The sequence below is a fragment of the Pezoporus occidentalis genome, unplaced genomic scaffold (assembly GCF_034315485.1).
Source record: "Pezoporus occidentalis ecotype Australia unplaced genomic scaffold, CSIRO_AGI_Poc_V1 ctg59, whole genome shotgun sequence".
NCBI classification, from domain to species: domain Eukaryota; kingdom Metazoa; phylum Chordata; class Aves; order Psittaciformes; family Psittacidae; genus Pezoporus; species Pezoporus occidentalis.
Window position 1 is genome coordinate 4,978,276 of NW_026915932.1, and position 19,263 is coordinate 4,997,538.

General features: G+C 37.6%; 1 protein-coding gene and 1 long non-coding RNA gene across 9 annotated transcripts in view; one reads left to right on the top strand and one right to left on the bottom strand.

Moving 5' to 3' along the window:
* ZBTB38 (zinc finger and BTB domain containing 38) overlaps positions 1-19,263 on the top strand; it is a 43,937-nt gene that overhangs the window by 20,566 nt on the left and 4,108 nt on the right. Inside the window, exons 2-3 of one of the 7 annotated variants that reach the window (XM_062638957.1) lie at positions 563-628; positions 6,072-6,181. Coding sequence is in view for 1 of the 7 variants with exons in the window: in XM_062638953.1 (XP_062494937.1) it covers positions 19,233-19,238 (6 nt within the window). In the remaining 6 variants the exon portion in view is untranslated. Of the gene's footprint in view, positions 1-562; positions 629-1,123; positions 1,546-6,071; positions 6,182-12,532; positions 12,765-18,308; positions 19,259-19,263 lie in introns of those variants that run through there. The other 6 variants (XM_062638956.1, XM_062638953.1, XM_062638958.1 and 3 more) reach the window with 6 other exon arrangements.
* LOC134174215 (uncharacterized) lies at positions 63-12,573 on the bottom strand. 2 transcript variants are annotated; one of them, XR_009968557.1, is made up of 3 exons: positions 12,441-12,573; positions 11,135-11,786; positions 63-161 (listed from the first exon to the last, which is right to left on the bottom strand). It is a non-coding gene; the product is annotated as an uncharacterized LOC134174215 (long non-coding RNA). The 2 variants fall into 2 exon arrangements; XR_009968556.1 differs by lacking the exon at positions 63-161 and having other exon boundaries at positions 11,047-11,786.

Genomic DNA, 19,263 nt, shown 5'->3' on the forward strand with positions numbered 1-19,263 from the left:
TTGTATACCACATAGCACCTACTGTTTCTGCATTGCAGATATATTTAGCTCTAACACTGCTTGTGGTTAACAGGGTGTAGCGTAGACACAGACAGCTGATCATGCAGTCGGGAGACCCTGTGTTCGTGTGGTTTGTCGATACTACTCAGGATTTTGATGAACTGTAAAAGAGAGAAAACAGAAAGAAAAAATATTTTATTTGCATGAAAATTAGACATTTAGTTATGTTTTTTTGCTATCATTGTCTTTTTATTTTAATTTTGAGACTTAAAAATTAGGAAAGCACAGCAAATGTATCCAGGATTTAATATGAGCGACATGAAATCTTCCTGCATCGAGAGGATGTTGCTGTAGTCAATCTAGCGTTTCTCCAATAGGCAAGAAGATTGTTTTGTTTTCCTCGGCAGGCGGATTCAGCCATTGCACAGGCAGATTTTGATAAGAGTTTGAAATGCCTACTACCGTATCATTGTAGAATTTGGAGTTTGCTAACAGTATTAGAGACTGGAGCTCATCTTGCATCACCAGTTGATGACAATTTTCTTTGTTCCCTCCCACCCAGTTGAACCAAGACTCTGTAGCTGATACGCAATGTCACTTACAACATTAATCAGATACTGCATTTAAGGTGAGCTGTCCCTTGCCTCCTCCCTTACCAGAGCTGTGCTGCAGTATGTATCTTACTTCTGCAAGCCTAAAATGGCAGGCAGGATTAACGTTGCTTGTGCTGTGTGCATGCTGTGTATTGAATTCATTATACTGTGCCTAGTATCTCAAATGTGAGTATGTAAATGGTCTGTGTGCCATGTCATGCAGTAGGGAAGACTGGTATGTGCTTCATTACAGGCTTAGATATTTGAGCATCACCTTAAGAATTCTTTTTTCATTTGCAATGTGGTGAGCTGTTAGCTTGTCATCACATTCAAAACTACATTATTAGCCCTTCGAAAGGGAGAAAGAAAAAGCAAACTGTGCTTCCAGATGGTGTCACCCTTTTTCTTCTTGCATTTACTGTAGTTTAAATAATGTATATTGTATTGTTAATTAATGTGAATATCGAATTAAAGCACTTGCAACTTACATATTTATTATGCAGGTAGGAGGCACGTCGAATCTATTTTTAACTCTTACGCAGTCCACGTTGTGCAATGGGCTTTGGTTGTTGAGTTTATATTTTCAGCTGTGATATCAATAGGCTGATTTTCAGCAAATGTGACAAGTGGCCTTTGCAGTGGTCAGCTCCAAGCTTTGAACCCTCTGAGGAGGAGGAAAAAAAACCAAACAACCTTGTGTTGCAGTTTCGGGAAACCTTGGATCGAGGACGTTGGTGTTTTGTTTTTTTTTTTTTTTCCCCACTCCTGCTTTCCCTATTGATAAACTCAGCTCTCCTGATCATGGTCTATTTGAGCTGCTTCCTATCTGATTTTTCACAACTGCTTCAAAAAAATTACCAAGACGACCAAGAATAGAACTTATCTCCATTGCTTTACATAAAAATGGCTGGGTGCACTGCCATGCTAACACTGCTCTAAGTGATACATGCAGGTAGGTTGAGTTTTGCATGTTTTACTGATTTCTTCGTCAGTGTTGCAAGAACATGAAATGGGCTTTGGAATGTAGATTTTGGTAAAAAAAAACCGTATTAAGCTGGTATTGAAAACAACCTAATATTGAATTGTTGGCTTTGCATATTGGCATGACAGTTGGTCTTATCTGCTTTAAAAAAAAAATCTATTGTGAAAGTAGAGCAGTCATGTCTGTTAAAATAATCATATGTACTAAGGGCGTGGCAACGCTTATGCAACAAAAGAATTTTTGAAAACCCTATTGATTCAGGTACATTTTTGAGCTGGCTCTAAGCACTACTGAGCTAGCAGTTAAAATACACAAACAAAAACTGAGGCAGGTTAGAGAAATGAAAAATATTTAAATTCTGGCGTAAGCGGTTTTGTGTTTTGTGCGAAATATGAAATAAAGAAGAATATGCTTTAATGCTCATATTTTAACTATTGGGTACAAGCATAAGCCTGCTATTTCTTTTTATTTTAAGGTAGAAGGACTTTAAAGAGAGAGATTGATGTAGATGGCCCTGTCAGCTTAAACTGAATATCAGATCACTGAAGTATGTTTTACTTCACACAAAAAAGGTTATGAAGTAAAAATTTAACAGCCTTAGGTACAAAAACCTGATTTAGAGCATTAAGAATAAAACAGAGTATTGCACTACTTACACCAACTTTTGTAATATATTCATTTCAGATTAATACTGGGCCAGAACCAGTTTCCTTGGCAACCAAATCCTTTTAAAAGGTGCAATAGTAGACATGTAGAAAGATGTTTTCCTCTTTAATAGCAATATCACAATGCAAATGGAAAATTTTGTTGTTTTCTTTCAGTTCTAAGTGAGAATCTCATCTCATTTTATGTTCCCATGCAACTATCATTTCTTAAATGATGCCATGTTTTTAAAGCTGTGCACAACAAAAACTGTTCTATTCCTGTTCTGCATTGGTTGTTTCCAGAAACGTACCCTGGTTTCTTTTTTAAATTTAGCCTAGTCTTGCATACAGGTCAAGGTTTGTACTGTGTGCATATAAAGCGATAGTTTCACTATCAAAAGTATCACTGAAATATATAGCAGCTGAGAAATTTAGGGAATCAGCAGTATGTTTAAACCTTCTTTCACCTTTGTTGAATTCAGCCATAGTAATGCTTAATAAACCTTTCTTTAAATAGTACATCCATTCTGAAGTTCAGGTAAAGAACTGTGTTTTAGCATATTGGAAAAGAACTTCTGTCAGATCCTAAACAAGCCTTTAGAGAATAAGCTCGCTTGTGGTCTGCAGTATCTGCAGACTTTATAGATTTTGCCAAATTTAAGTATTATAATTCCTTATTTCTATTTTTAGCTACTATTTTTAACAGTATCAGTAAAGTGAAATCTTATGTGTACCACAGGTAACTGTTTACACAGAATCAGACGTTACTAAATGTCTCTACTGAGCTTATAACGTAGTGTCTCCTTGTGTACCTCCTTTGTACCTGACTTGAGAAATTCTCACTACTGCAATGAGACTTTTGCAGCAGGGTAGCCATTTTCCTTTCATGTCCTTGACTTTAAAATGACTAAGAATATTTTGTGTGGATGAGGACCCAGCACTGAAAATTAATGCAGAGGAGGTATTTACAAGCACAGCCAATTATCAGTAATAGCCTTGACAGTGTCGGTAATATCAAACTAATTCTCATTTATTTCTAAATATATCACTTCACTGCATTCAAAATACACAGAGTAACTGTTCAGGAATATGACTTGTCTATCTTGATAGGCTAATGTTTGACAATAAAACCATTGCTTCATTATGATGAGATTAGGTTGACACAGTGCAATATTCCTGTTCCACCTAAAGAAGCAGAACTGAAAATGTAATAAACAGCATCTCTCAAGTGATATGTTAAAGTCTGCATTTTTCTGTAATTTGATTTATCTCCAGTAGCTTGCTTCTGCTGATTTTTTTTTTTGTTTGTTTTTTTTGTCTGAAATGCTAATATGGAGTGTGCCATTACATGTAGCTATCAAAATTGCTTTTCTTGTTTATTTCTTGTGTGGTTATTTTTAAAGGAAGTTGATGAGCAAATGCTATGTCGAAGCTATCTATTTATTGCTGCTGATATTTATCTTTAGAAAAGACAGGGCACTTAGTGATAAACTGTTTTTAGTATGTCTTTGTGTTCAAACATACCCACTCAAGGCATTAAAAAAAAACAATGTGCCGCTCAGTTACATGAGCATGCTTCACTATGGTGGGTTTAAATCCATTTGCAAATTTGCCCTTTTATTAGGGGGTACAAGTCCTCTTGCATTTAATATGACTGAACTCAAGTGCTTTCGTGAGTCTGGAAAAACTCGCTGGCAGCCTGTGAATGATAATTTCTTCTAGCTAAAGAAAGTGATGTATTTATTAGGGGAAGAGTCCAGTAATTAACAAGCTGTGTTCGGTTTGCCTATTATATGTAGGCTGCTATATGTATTTTAATGGTAGTTACATCTAGCTAATGCAGAGTGTCAGGATGTTATAGCCAGAGATGCCATAAGAAATCCTCTGTAAACTTGATCCATTTTATTTTCTTTGGCTAAGGGGGCTAACTGGAGCACACAGGAGCAGGTGCAGTTTTTCACACCTCCAGCACAGGCTGCAAATGTTACTGTTAGGGGGGCTCGGTGGTTTGTTGTGGGGTTTGGGTTTTGGAATTTTTGTTTGGGGGATTTTTTTTCCTGTTTATCGTAGAAGCCTTATTGTTGATACAGAGTCCTCCCTTTTTTAATTGAAATGTGGTTTTATCCATGCAAATACCATTTCTGCCTAACAGAAAATCTGTACAGAGCATGACTGAAAATGAAATCAAACTAAAAATCATTGTCAGATGCTATTTGACTTGCTTTTCAATGACCTTTCTGATTAAGATTACTTCTGCCTCTAAACTTCATTTTGATTTGAAACTGCAGGTGTCTCAGTGTGAAACTATCTGTGTTCAGATAATATTTGTCAGCCTTTTAGACTCTGGTAGTAATGAATAGGTACCAGTTAACCCTTTGGGGGTATCTAGTGTCTGATGCACTTTATCGTGTGAGTTGCTTTATTATGTTTTAAAAGGTGTGATTATGTTTAACACTACACTTGAATTATTATTAAATTTAGAAATTCTTTAGCTTTGATAAAATATTTTACCTCCAAGTATTCCTCCAAATGCAATGCTTAAGCTTCTCACTCACAGTAATAGTTCACAGTCATTTGTGAATATGACATTATTAGTATCTGAAAGAGTAATAATAGCTTAATGGAATTTTCTTTCATTCTGGTCTTCGTTATGGGCAGATGCAAGCTATAGAATACCTACTCAAATCAAGATATGCTAAAAATGTACTTGGCTAAGCCACTACCAAAAAGAAAAAATGAGCTCGCCTTCTTAGATTTTAAAGCCAAAATAATGGATTTCCTCTCCCTGTATAATGTTATTTATAAAAGTATGTGGCAGATTTGCAAATGGAAGATGATCTATGTGTTCTTAATTGCTGCTATATAAATGCCCATCAGCTGAGTCATAAGGCCTTATCCGTAAGATTCTGCAGTTGCTTTATGGAACAATTTAATTTTGTTTAATATCTTTGGAACAAGCCCTGTAATGAGTAATTTTTACACTATGACACGAAAACCTTTTTGTAATGTTTGATACATAATAACACAAAATCAGGATGTCTGACAATGGTGAATAATCATTTAAGCAGAGAGATACAGGAAGTGTATTCCAAAGAATAGTTGCCTAGAAATGTCATTAGCACAGATACCGTGATGGTACCTGTGACAGAAAGAGACTAGAAGAGAAGTGGCAGAATGAGAAAAGGAGAAAGGACAGGCCTTTGAAAGAGGGGAAAAAACAACCCCATGGAGGCTTTGAAAATAAAGAATAACTTATAATTGGTTTCCGCAGTTTATGTGCAGTCAAGGGAGCTGGTTAGTAATGACAACAGTTTTTCTCTGTACCATGATTTGTTTTCTAAACTGGTGAACTGTGAAGCTACTCTTAGAACACACTTATCTTCCACTGACTTTACCTTGTGTAACTCAGGGCCAGACTAACTGAGGAACCTGTGAAGCCTCCGTTATTTGAGGTCTTATTAGGTAAATGTGTGAGGAATAATGTGGATACAGTTGAGATGGGGGAAGGGAAGTAAAGCTAAGGATTGGTTTTAGTATAATTTTTCCAGTGACCCCAATGAAAAATTATTTTGAAATTGAAAATATCCTTATACTCGTCTTGAACATATTATGAAACATTATGTCCAGTTTGCACTATTATGGGTTAAACGATAATAAAACAATGCAGGCAGAAGCAGTATTCACAATAGTATGGTCAATGGAACTGTTTTATTGCTGGTGTGTTGTAAGCCTCCCAGATACAGATTTGGAGTCCTATAGTGCTCCAGGGAAAATGATGGATTATACAGTGTATCTGGGAATTAGTACTTGTCTAATAATTTAGTCATTAAATTTGGATTTTCTCCTTTGCAGGCTGGTACACAGTAGCCACATGGTTCACAAAATCACGGAGATGGTTTTGCTGAAAATACCTGTCAATACTACTTTTTGAAGACTATAACACAAGAACAACCTGATTTTGGGTGAGTAAATTTATGGGTTGATTATAGCAAGCTGAAATCTCTTTAAATTCATAGAGAAAAAATGCTAAAATATTTAACATTTTTAATCCACTGTATTACAATATTGTTGTTTTTCAGTTGGAAGTTCTACCTTTTGCATAATCATTTAGGAGCTGTTCTCGCTATGGTACTGCATTACTCTATTCTCACATGAATGCTGTTGGGTTTTTCCAGCTCCTGCTGGATTTTTATTGCCATAGAGGTTGGAAAACCAAAATAAGTTAGAATAGATCTTTGCAACAGCTTGTAATAGGCTCCAGTGACCTGTAAAAACCAAATGTACTGGCAGGCAAGCAAACCTCCTGAGTTTTGCCAGAATGCTAACTCTTGACCGCAGTCACTGATGTTCATTATAAATCTGTGCCATACAATAAAGGTAGAGGAGCTCCCTCAGTGCCAATGCCCGTTTCTAGTATTGTTGTTCTAACTAAGCCACATATAGTTAATCTCTAACATTATAAATTAATCGGGTAGTAAAAAGAACTCTTGAACCATAATCTGAAATAGATTCAAGTATAGTATTGTGATAAATAATCAGGATGTTTCAAAACAAGAATTTCCCATTTTGCATTGCTTCTCCAAATATTAGCAGTTTCCTTCTTATCGTGAATGTGCAATAATAATCTCTGTTAAAATAAGTATGTCTGGTACCTTCTTGGTTAAAACAAGCGTCTGGTATCTGTGCTTTGTATTTCAGATGAGTATGTATTGAATGAAAGAATTAGTGTCGTCTTGATTAACTTACTAATTTTGAACTATTCTTTGTGCTACGATTTGTGTTATAGAAAGGCAGTGGTTTTATTCATTTCAGTAGCACTATTTCCACAAATTCTGTAGGAAAGTTTGATGCATCAGTCATTAGTGTTGTGCTATCTCAAGTAAAAATAATTCATTAAGGGTACCAGACAAAATGTAAGCTAAGGAACCGAATTAAAACAAACAAAAAAACCTACTCCAACACAAAACCCCAAAACTAAACAAAAACCTTCCTCAATTCTTAGAATATTTCAATGCTTTCTGTATCTAAGTTTCCTTTTAATACAGAATGTTGTATGATGCAGAAAACTGTAATGAATTTTCAGAGACAATAAGATGGCATTGGTGGCTTACACTAATCAGTGAAACATTATCAGCGATAAATTCAGGTTACCTGGACTTACAGAAGCAATGGGCTATAAAATCTGAGTGGTACCTATTTTAAGTAAATTACTATAGAATACTTGCTCAGTATATTTTAGGTAGAATACTGGGCCATAACCTGTTTCCTTGGCAACCACATACGAATAAAAGGTACATTAGCAAAGCTGCAGATGTGTGTCAGTGAATGCTTATTAAGCAGCCCAATGCATTTACATACCATGTGCTCGCAATAATGCATGCATCTTGAAAATCACCATATAAAAAGATTTCTGGGCATGGCCCAATGTGGATCTTTAATACTCAAAGGTTTTGACCTAACCCCCCGTCTTTTCAATGCAAATATCTCTTGTGATTTTTTTCTTTAAATTGGACTTGCAATAACTGGACAAAATCAGCATGGTAGACTAAGTCGGCAAATTGAAACCTTCCTCCAAGAGTCTGAATACTTACAGCGCTACTTTAAGACAACAGAATATGGATTGAAATGAGGGGTAGGGCTTGGTCTGGGCCACTTAGGTAAGCACAAAATGGAGCACAAGAATATTTAAGAGCATACAGCTGAAGTTGTGTGTCCAGTCAGTTGCCAAAATAAATGGCCATACTAGAGTGATTCAGAGTAACAGCTATCACTTGTGCATTGTTTTTGGCATGCTGAAGTTTACTAATCTTACAGCTATGGCATAAATGTTTTGAAATATTTTAAGGAATACTGCAGATCAGTGACAGCCAGCTGAAGGCTTCAACACCAATTCTAGCTTTCAAAATGTCTGTGTCCAGTCATCCAGCAGACCAACTAAAGCAGGTGTTCCCAGGGGAATGGACTTAGCTCTACTTTCAGTCTAGCATAATTTGCTACATCAGCTGTAGCAAAGGGCAAGAAGGGCTGCACTGGCCCAGCCCCCAGCACACCACATGGAGAAAAACAGTGCCCCCTAAACATGCCACTTCGCTGCTGCTCTTGTGGATGGTGGCTCAGATGTTCAAAGGATGTTTCCTCTGAAGCCTGGAACATGGGAGGCTGGGTTTGACTACTTTTTTTTTTTTTCTTTCTTTCTGGTAACCTAATGGGCAATGGAATACCACCTAGTAATTTGTCAGAAGATGAACAAAAATCACGTTTAATTTGCTAGTTTTGTCTAAAGCTATTTGAATATATAAATTAGTACTTTTGACAAGTCAACAACAGAAAAATATCTGCTGTTGTCACTCTGTAAACATAGCTTCATGATTGCAATTGATCTGTGCTTGCAGTGGACTCTGGTTAAGTCCTAGAAGGATAGGAGGCTGGAAAATGGCTTGTCAGCAGCACAGAAAAAGAACAAAAAAACTTAAATGGCAAATAATACTGACATTGTTCAGAGATAACAAGATGTAAAGTCAGCTACTTCTTAGTAGCAGTACAATGTAAGCTTTTATGTTTTGTGCAAGAGTTTGGATTTGTGTCAGTCATTGCTGTTGCTTCATTTTCTTTTTTAGACTGGTGGAGAGACAATGTTATAGTTATACCTTAAAAAATTCCTTGTATGTGTTCTGTTTAGTGTTAATGGGACTCAGATTAGGCCACACCTTAACGGTAACAAGGCAACATACTTTGGCGAAAGACTTCTTGGTGCACATGCACAGCTTGTAGTTTGAGACAAACAGGTTCTCCTGGGCTCCTATTAAGCAAACCTGGAGGACTAGGCAAGTGCTGCAGGTCTCCATAATTGTCCTTCCTCTCCCTTCCTCTCCCTTCCTCTCCCTTCCTCTCCCTTCCTCTCCCTTCCTCTCCCTTCCTCTCCCTTCCTCTCCCTTCCTCTCCCTTCCTCTCCCTTCCTCTCCCTTCCTCTCCCTTCCTCTCCCTTCCTCTCCCTTCCTCTCCCTTCCTCTCCCTTCCTCTCCCTTCCTCTCCCTTCCTCTCCCTTCCTCTCCCTTCCTCTCCCTTCCTCTCCCTTCCTCTCCCTTCCTCTCCCTTCCTCTCCCTTCCTCTCCCTTCCTCTCCCTTCCTCTCCCTTCACTTAATGCTTGAGAAAGAGGAGGAGGATTACAGAAAGGAGCTTTGCCTTGCTTATGTAACAGAAAGGGGAGTGAAGACACTTTGGGCTGCTGGGTCCTTCTTGTGCCCCACTTTGAAGTGTTGTTGGTCTGCCTGATGGGTGAAGAGCTGGTTTCCTCCTCAGCAGCATCACTGGTTGCTTTGACCTCAGCAGTGAGAGCAGTGAAGAAGATAGTCCATCCAAACGTTTTTCTTGTGGATAGGCTGGCCTGCTCTAGGCGCTGAGAAGCAAACCAGTCAAGCCCTGGTGAAAATAGTGTCACCCATTAGGAATTTGCAAGAGCAGGTAATGCTATATACATTTTTTCCTGCTGTTGTTCAAGAACTGAAATTGCTTCACTAGAAAGGAAGTTTGGAACTTTTTTTTTCCTAGATAGTGTGAAACACTCTAAAGGAAAGAATGCCTTGTGCCCTAAATTGCAGAAGTGAGAAAAGACTTCAGCAAAGCATCCAAACACCACTACCTCAGTAACCCTGGAACTAGTTTATACATTTTAAAGAAGTAAGTTTGCTGACAGTTTTCTCTATGCTTTGCAATTTTACTGCATAAGAAATAATCCACTGCTAAACTGCTTGTACTTCTGTTTAATAGGAACATATTTGTGTGATGTTATGTGCAATCATTTAGATGTTTAATGAGAACTGGTACATATACACTAGCAAGATGGCTAAATTTAAAGTATGTAATGTGCATTGTGGCTTACACCCTTACATCAGCACTGCAGATGCAGATGTATGTGTGATTTCTCACAGAGACCACTGTAGTCCATTGACATAGCTCTAACTGCAGCACCAGTTCCTCCATTTTCTTTGTGTGCAATGGTTTCACATAAAACACTATGAGAACGTAAAATCTTGGGTGCAACCAGGATGGCTTTAAAAATGAATTTCTCCTGATGAATGTTTTTAATACACAAGGAGCTGTGAATTCCAAATAGCTCAAATTACATACACATATATATATGGAAATTAGTAACTTCAGTTACAGTACTAGTCACAAAAAGGTGATTCTTTTTCTAAGAAAACACCCTGTAAATTAAAAGGAAAAAAAAAAGTGAGCTTTACCCAAATCTGTTATATTGTCTAGATATTAAGACTACCAGAGCATCAAATGGTCAAGTACAAATAAATGTCTTTAGAGGGGATCTGCTATACAAATGATGGTTATGCATCTGTTTTTCAAAGCAATTTAAAGTAATTGATTTTAAGATTTAGGGGAAATTCATAACCTAATCTTCCTTAGATTTGTTTCATGTGGTCTAAGAACATGGTTATATTTATTGCTATTCAATACTGTATTTCTTTCTTTTAAAAGCTTACAACAGGCTTAATTTAGTCCATGTTATTGTTACTGACAACACATTTATCAGAAATAGTACTTACGGTACTTGTGTCAGTAATCTTAATACATATTAATACCTATATGTGCATGTAAAACAATAGTAAAGAAGCAATAGTAAATAAAAAATAGATGAAACTCCAAAATCAAAAGTAACCTATATGTGAGTACGAAATTGTTATGTAGGTTGGAATAAAAAAGACGGTTGTGAAAATTCTGACGTGCACTTTGCTTCTGCAGTCAGTGCCACTGTGTTCAACTGTTTGTTCCACCTCCCATAGCTGTTGGTAAACGGCTACTTGTAGGAACAGCTCAGTCTGAAAACACAAAACTTTATTTTGTTAGCAGAAAGCCCTAAGTTAAAAAGACACTCACTGCCCCAGTGGGTGAACGTATTTACAGGAATTTGAGTGATCCAGAAGCAGTAATTAATTTCTCCACAAAGATGTTCAGCATTTCCAAGGTGATCTTTTACTGCAGATTGTGTAAAATAAGAACAGGAATGTATAGGTCAGTCACTGAAATCACAATTCCTGACAAGAACAAATTTATTTCTGTATCTTTCAAAGAACCAGGAAAGCATATGATAGTTGCAAGGCAGAATGCTGGAAAAAAGACTTCCTCTCCATATACTAGATTGTGTATTTTATGTTGGTATTAAATAGCTTCCTCAGATGGTAAGGCACATTTATCATGAAGGGGCTTTAGCAAATGTCTAACTTCCAGACCCATCAAGTGTGACACTGATGAAACAGTTCATGCTTATGGATTTTATTTTTTTCTAAAATGAATCTGTTCCTACTATTTAGTGCTTTTAATGCATAGGCCTAAGATTTGAAAACAAGTAACTGTCCAATAAAATCTTGTAATACACAGCAGCTTGTAAAAATAGACACAGGTTAGCCTTGGGAAAAATTAAAATCTTCCATCAAGCTTTAAAACAAAAGCAAATTGTCTTTTTTTTTCAAACAAAATGTCTTCTACCTGTCTCAAAGGCCAATTTTTCCTCTCTGCTTCATGACTCCACATACTGGGAAAGCAGGTTGTGCTAACTGCTTATGTGAGGGCAGAGAGAATGACAATGTATAGGAAGCCTGTACCAAATATACTGGAGCATATGGCTAAATAAAATCCACTATTTCCTTTTTTATCTATGGAAGCATTTGTTAGTGCTTATGAAGCACTAATAGCACCGTTGCACTTGTTTCCTGAGGCAGTAAATCCATGCAAACCAAAATTATAGAGACTAAGACTAGTATGTAAAACAAACATCTTCATGATACTGTGAGAGTTTCTGTATATGCTTACCAAAAAAAAAAAAAAATCATAATCGGGTAAGGAAAATAAGATAAATGTGACTATATTTCACTAACTAAATGGAATTAATTACAGATGTTATTTTTACAATATTTAATCTTTTTTTTTTAGTGGGCAGTTGCAATAGTTACACTGAGAGCTATCTGTCTCTGTAAATGTTTTCTTCTCCTTATGGTAAACGCTGTGAAGGACACTAAAACATTTCAAGTCCTCTGGCTTAAAAGGATTTCTAAATGATTGCCGGGGAGCAAGAGTCTGGATGTCGGCAACGCTGCATTTCCCTGCGTTTCTAAATTTACGGCCCTTACGTGTAAACAACTTGGCTGAGACGCCGAATATCCCAGCAGGCCGTGTTAAATAAGCACAGAACGTCTGCCGTGCGATAAAACGCACGGGAAATAGCGTCGCTGTCAGTACGGGCCGCGGGGAGGCCGGGGCACCGGGCCCGGGCCGCTGCGATCACCGGGGATTACCACAGCAAAATGGCGGCCGCGCCGTGCTGCCGCCCTCCGCGGGCCCCGCGCTGCGGCGCGCCTCCTGGGCGCCACGGGCCGCGCGCCGCCGGGAAGATGGCACCTGTCACGTCACAGCGCGCCCGGGCACCCAGCGCGCCGTCCCGCTGAGCCGCTGCTTCCTCCTCCTCCTCCTCCTCCTCCGCCCGGCCAGAGGAAACCCCAGGGGCATGGTTTTAGCCGCCAGGTAGCTCAGAAACAGTGAGTTGTGCTGCATTCGAGCGCGCAGTTGCGTAAGCGTGTTTGTTACTGCTGGGGAAAAATCGTGCTGCAGGTTAATACGCGTTGCTTCCTCGGCTAGAGATTTTAATTTAGTCCAGAGTGCAGTTACTGCCCATAAACAGGAAGTGTCTTCACGTTATCTGCCGCTGACGCGTTGCCAAATGTTTCATGTCTCGAGGGGCTCCGTGTTAAGACAGACAAGTGTCCTGACGTTAACATGTCGCACCAGAAGCTTGTGTTCTATGTAACTTGAGCAGGGCTGCCGGACAGTGGCGTTTGAGCCCTGCAGGGGCAGTTCACGTTTAATGTCGTTGTAAGAGCTTTCATGTCGTATCTTGATTTAATAAGAAAAGGGGATGGGGCTTCTGCTGCGCGCGTCCAGCTCCACCGTGTGGGCGAACGGTGCGAGGGAGCCCCTGCCTGCTTCTGACACCTCCTGCAGCTCCCGGCCTACTCCTGCCCGTGCCAGCCTCCCCCTGCCCATCTCCTGCCTGCCCTCGGGCAGGGTCACTGCCAGACAGGAGGTGGACAAAAGGACGAAACGTTTTGATATCGGAAAGAACCGGATGTGCAGTGGGAAATGTTATGGGGGTTTGCAATTATTTTTAGAGCCAGATCAGTTACGGAGTGCCTTGTCTTTGGGCTGAGATAGGACTTGCTTTGGTTTTTCGAAGTGGAAAACGCTGCGTAAGAAAAAGCACTAGCCTGCTCTAAGTGCCAGTAGGATTTTAAAGGCTGTTTTTCATGTGATGAGAAATGATCACAGTGTAAAACTAGGAAGTGGGAGAAGGAGTTAGGGATGCTAATAATAGGAAAGAATTACAACTCAGAAAGAATGGTTCATCTGGTGGCTTCAGAGGTCTGCTAATATGAACATAGTTGTTAAATTTCACCACCAGCTGTCTCAATTAAAAGTTAGAGGAAACCGTGTGAGGCTAAAAAAAATGCTTTAAAGTCTGTTATGCTTATGAGGCTATAACAAATAGAAAAGGTACGTGTCCTCCATTAACAGGGAAGAATGTGAGCAGTGAGAGTCTAGAAGAGAAAAAATGTAAGTGTACTTGTAGAATCAACATGTCGCTACTAAGGCTGGAGCACTAACCTACATGCCACTGCAAGCTATTAATTGTTAAAACTTCCCTACATGCCCAAGGTTATAAGGAGACTGACAGGAGGCTGGTCGAGGCGCTCCTGTTTAACGATAGTGCCCAGATAGGACTGTGGAAGTGATTCCATAAAAAAACCTGAGCTACCATAGTAAAAATGATGATAGGACGGTAGGTTTCTGGGTGGGCAAGAATTGGGATAGTAGAGCTGGGGGGGATGTGTGTGGAGTGTGTGTACTTGATTTTGTTTGGTTTCTGTTTTGTTTCAGATGTCTAGCCCTTTTTTTGCTCTAGAACAAAATAATGCTCTGCAGGAAGGGGCACTATAGGGCCAGAAACAAAACGGAGATATCCTTCAAAGTATGTTATTAGAGCAGAATGAAACTGAAAAGGTATGAATCTGATACTATAAAAACTATGGAGTGAACATGTTTCCATAGTGTAATGCTCTAAGTACCAGAAAGTATTAGTATCTTTAAAGTCCTAGTAAAAGCAAATTGAATAAGAGAACAGGGAGAACTGTGATTACAGTTTATTAAGTATCTCGCTGGTTTTTATTTTGCCTGGGTACTAGTAACTGGCCCTAAGGGTTCTGGTTTTTTTGTCTGTTAGTGCCACTAGCTTGTATTTAAAATTTAGGTGACTGAAGTGGAATAAAGGAATCTCTTCTCATATGTAAGGGGGTACGCTTGCCTGGCAGTGCATTTCAGGAGTTTAGCAGAAGTTAAAAACAGTATTCCAGTATTCCTAGATTGTAGTGATTATATTTGGTAGTAAAAAAAAAATTGTATTTGTTATATTTGATAGTCATTGACTGGCAAAACTTCCTGTAATCTGTTTACTTCAAAAGAATATTAATATAAAAAATAATAGTAGCTTCATCTGCAGTATCCAAATAGAGTTGGCTGCTATAATATTTACAATTAGTGGTGTCATCTGTGAGGTATTAAGTAGTTGAATTTGTGTTTGGATACATCAGTCTCTGATATTTCCACTAAATTTTAATGTTACTTATTTTCACTTGGCCTGGAGCAGTATTCTGTTGATGTCAGCAGAGGTAACATTATAGTTTAATCAGCCTACTTACCATTCCACTTAAGTTTCATATGAATGTTTAAATCTTATTTCCCAAAGTGATTCAACAAGTTGTCATTAAAAGCTAAGTCTGTTACAGCTTTCATGGAATACCTCCAAATAGTAAGGTAACTCCCAATCAAAAGTTCTGCTGTTCAGAAGCTGATTATTTATAGGTGCACCAAAGACTATTAAGTTATACTACAAAAGTGCTGCTCAGATTCTTAAGAAATTATTTATGTCTTGATTGAGAGTTAAAAGTATCAAAATAACTCACTTTGCGTCCAAAAGGATGGCTTACTAGACTGAAGAGTTTAATGTTTGACCATTAACAGATCAAATGGTATTTACATATGTTTTTGGCAACATTTATAAATAATACTACAATTGCTTCCATAAGTATATTATAAAAAAAAACATACAGAAGAACAGTAACATTCCAATGTACTTTTCAGTGTTTTAATTAAAAAATATGTAATGGTAATGCTAATAATAATACATCTGTAAAATTTGATCTCTGTATCTTGGTCTTAGTAGAGCTCCCTTGGAAACTGAAGAGCAGGTTTTCCTTTTGCAGCATGAACTGCAAATGGAATGTAAAGTATTCCTAAAATATTTCATTTATCTGTATTCTAGGTAGAGCATTTTGATTCTATAGAATTTTAGAGGCATATTTTTCATGAATGCAAGAAACAAGTAAAATAAAAGGTAGTAGAGAATCATTAGACTTATGAATAAATGGACTATTTGGGGAATGCATACATTGAGATAGAGAAGCAAAAAGTGTTGGCTCTGAAAATCAATTTGGTCTGGAATTTTTCTGTATAACTTTCCAATTAGATATATAGCAGATGTTTAGCACACGTAAAAAAAAAAAAAAAATCCAAATAGCAAATGATAGCTTTTGGTACTTTTACACAACGCATCTAGTTTGATGTTTTACAGAGCTTGTCCAAATAACCAGGACTACAAAAACTGGCTATCTATGTACATGCAAGTAGAAACTGAAAATTCACTTTTCCTCTCAGGAGGATAAATTTTGAAATAACTAGTTGAATAAGATGATTTCTACTAAAAACACTTGGGTTTGTAGGCCTTGCTTATAAATGCCTGTTAGTATAGTAGTAGTCTGATACAGTTAGCAAATAGTATGTCAGATGATGTGTCCTTGAACTAAAACCAGCTGTCTCCAATAAAGAAACAGAAAAAACAGAGGAAAGTTCCTGTGGGGCAGTTCACTGGGAGGTAGAGTTGACATAATTTATTTCCTATACTCAGGAAATAACTGTCAATAGCTCCTGTTGTGAAATGTTTTGAAGTCTGACAGTTGGTTTCTAGTACATCACATGAGCAAGTCAGATGTAATCTCAGACATTGTCAGTGAGAAAAAAGAATCAATTATGGGATAGTGGCTGCTTGCCTGAAGAGAAGTGTTCTTTTCAGTATTCTTTCTGTGGAAGACTTGATGTGCTAGAAACTCTACAATTACATATGTGTTTTCAGATACCAAACCTAAATGAGTAACTGTTCCTAATTTCTGTGAATTTCAGGTTATTATTCCAAATTAATATGTCTTATTTTAAGCTAAATAAGTGTAATAAATGATAAACTATAGTAGTAAGATTTAAAGGCACAAAACAATGCAGCTAGATTTACAGCTGCTGTGAGTGACCAGATCATCAAAATAATGCATGTCAGCATTTCTATTGCAGTTATACTGATGAATTAATTTCTTGACATCCATGGTATGTATAAGCATCAGGGGTGTTTTCCATTTTTTGCTTTTTTTTTGTTTGTTAGTTTGTTTTTTGAAACACAGTTTTGATTTTTCTGAATTCTGTGCGTTGGAAAATTTCAGCCATTAAACTGTGTTAGAAATTTTGGCTATTTGCATAGACAAGACCTTCCTGATAGAACTGGTGGCCATGCTGCAAGATACAAATTTTACCTCCAAGATTAATCCATAATGTAACAAATTATGATCTTTTTTTATAGTACATTGTGTTTGTCTTCACAGTAAGGTTGTCAGTTTTTTGTATAATTTGCAGTGAAGTACTTGGTGGATTTGTGGTAAATGTCCAAAATGTAACTAGATTAGCTAGAGCAAGGGTGCATGTCCCAGATTGTTTACTTGGTGATAAAAACCCTCTTTTCAGGAACAGATTACTTCCAAATAGCTTGGAAGGGTGAGAGAGCCAGCATGTTCTAAATGGCCATTGCTGCTTGCTTAGTGAAACCTTTATTTCACCACCAAACCCATCTTCATAAATATATTGGCATTTTTCAGTGGAAATTATTTGAGGATAAAGGTCATCATCAAAATTTTCAAGACTAACACTGAAGTTTGTAGCAGTAGGTGGAATGTTTAGAATGTATTTCTAATTTAGTGGAGCTATGCTGTGGTACTATTTTTACCTGCCTTACAAAGAATCTGTAGTTGGTAATTTTCTTTTAAGTGCGTTTTGATTCCACAGGTTGAAAGAAAAGCGTCTTAAATATGCAGATTTTTTTTAATGTAGTGACTGGTAATTGTCAGTAGGACAACTATGTCTTCCTTATTTAAAGTCAGAAATGGGCAGTAGTAGTTGAAAACATTACTCAGAGATGGGGAAAAAAAGGAACAAACCTCATTATATGGATTACATGGTGCAGTTCTGAATTTGAACAAAAAAAAATCAGCTGGTTAAGTCAGACATTTCCTCCAGATACATATTGTTAAATTCATCCTTTTTTCAGTCTATTTTTCATTCATATTTTACATATTTTATCTCAATTTAAAAAGAAGCTGTATATTCATATAGTAACAGCCCGGCTAATCTAAACATTTTTTTGTCCGCGTTAAACCTCATTATTATAAATTGGCAGGTTTTTTAATGGTATTTACTATTGCAATTAAATCTTATTATTTAGGTAGAAATTAGGAGCACACTATCAAATAACAAAGCATGAGCGCTATAAATCTAAACTATAAGAAAAAACATTCTATTACTTTCTACTTCTTTTACAGAATTTATAAATTGTTACTTACAAATTTTCAAAGTGTAAACTATGTGATGAAATCTAATCACTATTTAAAAATAATATACTGTTTACATTAATTGTGTTATATGTACTCCACTCTTTCTTACAAAATGGTGTTGCTTGTACATTGGTTTGTTTACAGAGCCTTATCCTGTACCAAACTTAATTGCATGGGATCTGTGATCCCTGTTTTAAATATCAGCTTAATAATGAGATTAAATGCAATTGTGTTGTAAAATCATCGTCTGACAAACAGCGCCAGAAAACAAAGTCCTCAGTATCCACAGAACCACAGCAATTCAGCTTTCCTCATAATGTCTTCCAAATAACCTCAACTACATGCTGGGGTAACTACCTCAAGGGTTCAGTGAGTCATTCACTGTGAACCTGAGCAGATGCGCCTGCTGGCACAACAGAAGGAAAGCTGGTGGCAACAGTCCCTAGTGAAAGGCACCAATGGGTGACAGACCCATGTGGGAGCAGAGAAGATCCTCTGCCACCTGCTGAGGAGATACTGGTGTTCCTACATCCTTGATCTGTATATAATTACCTTTAGTATTATTGGCATGAGTGAACCTAAGATGACTTCAAGCTGAAATGCTGTGGTAAATTTTACTCAGAATTTAGTGGTTAATAGATTAAATATATACACAAAATAACAACATAACTATAAACTTCATCTGTAACTGAAATGGTGAAGTACTGAGGCCTAAACAATAGGCCCCGAACCAAAGCTGACCTCTAGGTGAGTGTTACAACCCAGCAATATATATATATAATATGCATAGTATTGATCACATATGCAATGCATTATCTGTCTATTTTAGTATGAATATATATATTTTGAAGGCAATATATAAAAGCTTTGTTGTAATGCTTATTGTGTAATAGTAACCAGCAGAATGATCCTCCTTTATTTAGAGACACGTTGCAAGCCTGTGAAATCAGATGTCTGGCCTTGTTGAGAAATATGTGGTCAAAGCTAAAATAGATGGATACACTCCCTTGGCTCCTCCTCGAGCCGTGGCCTGGCTTGGGCGGAATCCAATGGGGAGGGTGACACCAGATGTTTCCGCACTTGATGTTTTGCAAGATGTTTATTCAACTATATAAAAGCTGGACCCTCTTGCAGGGACTTTGGAGACCTCACCTACGAGTGAATGCAGTGCATAGGACCTCCCACTTCCCGGGACAGGTTCTCCAAATCCTCACTGCAACTGGGGCTCTCCAGTGATTGCGAATCTGGATGATGGTAAAATATAAGGGCAACTGGTGAT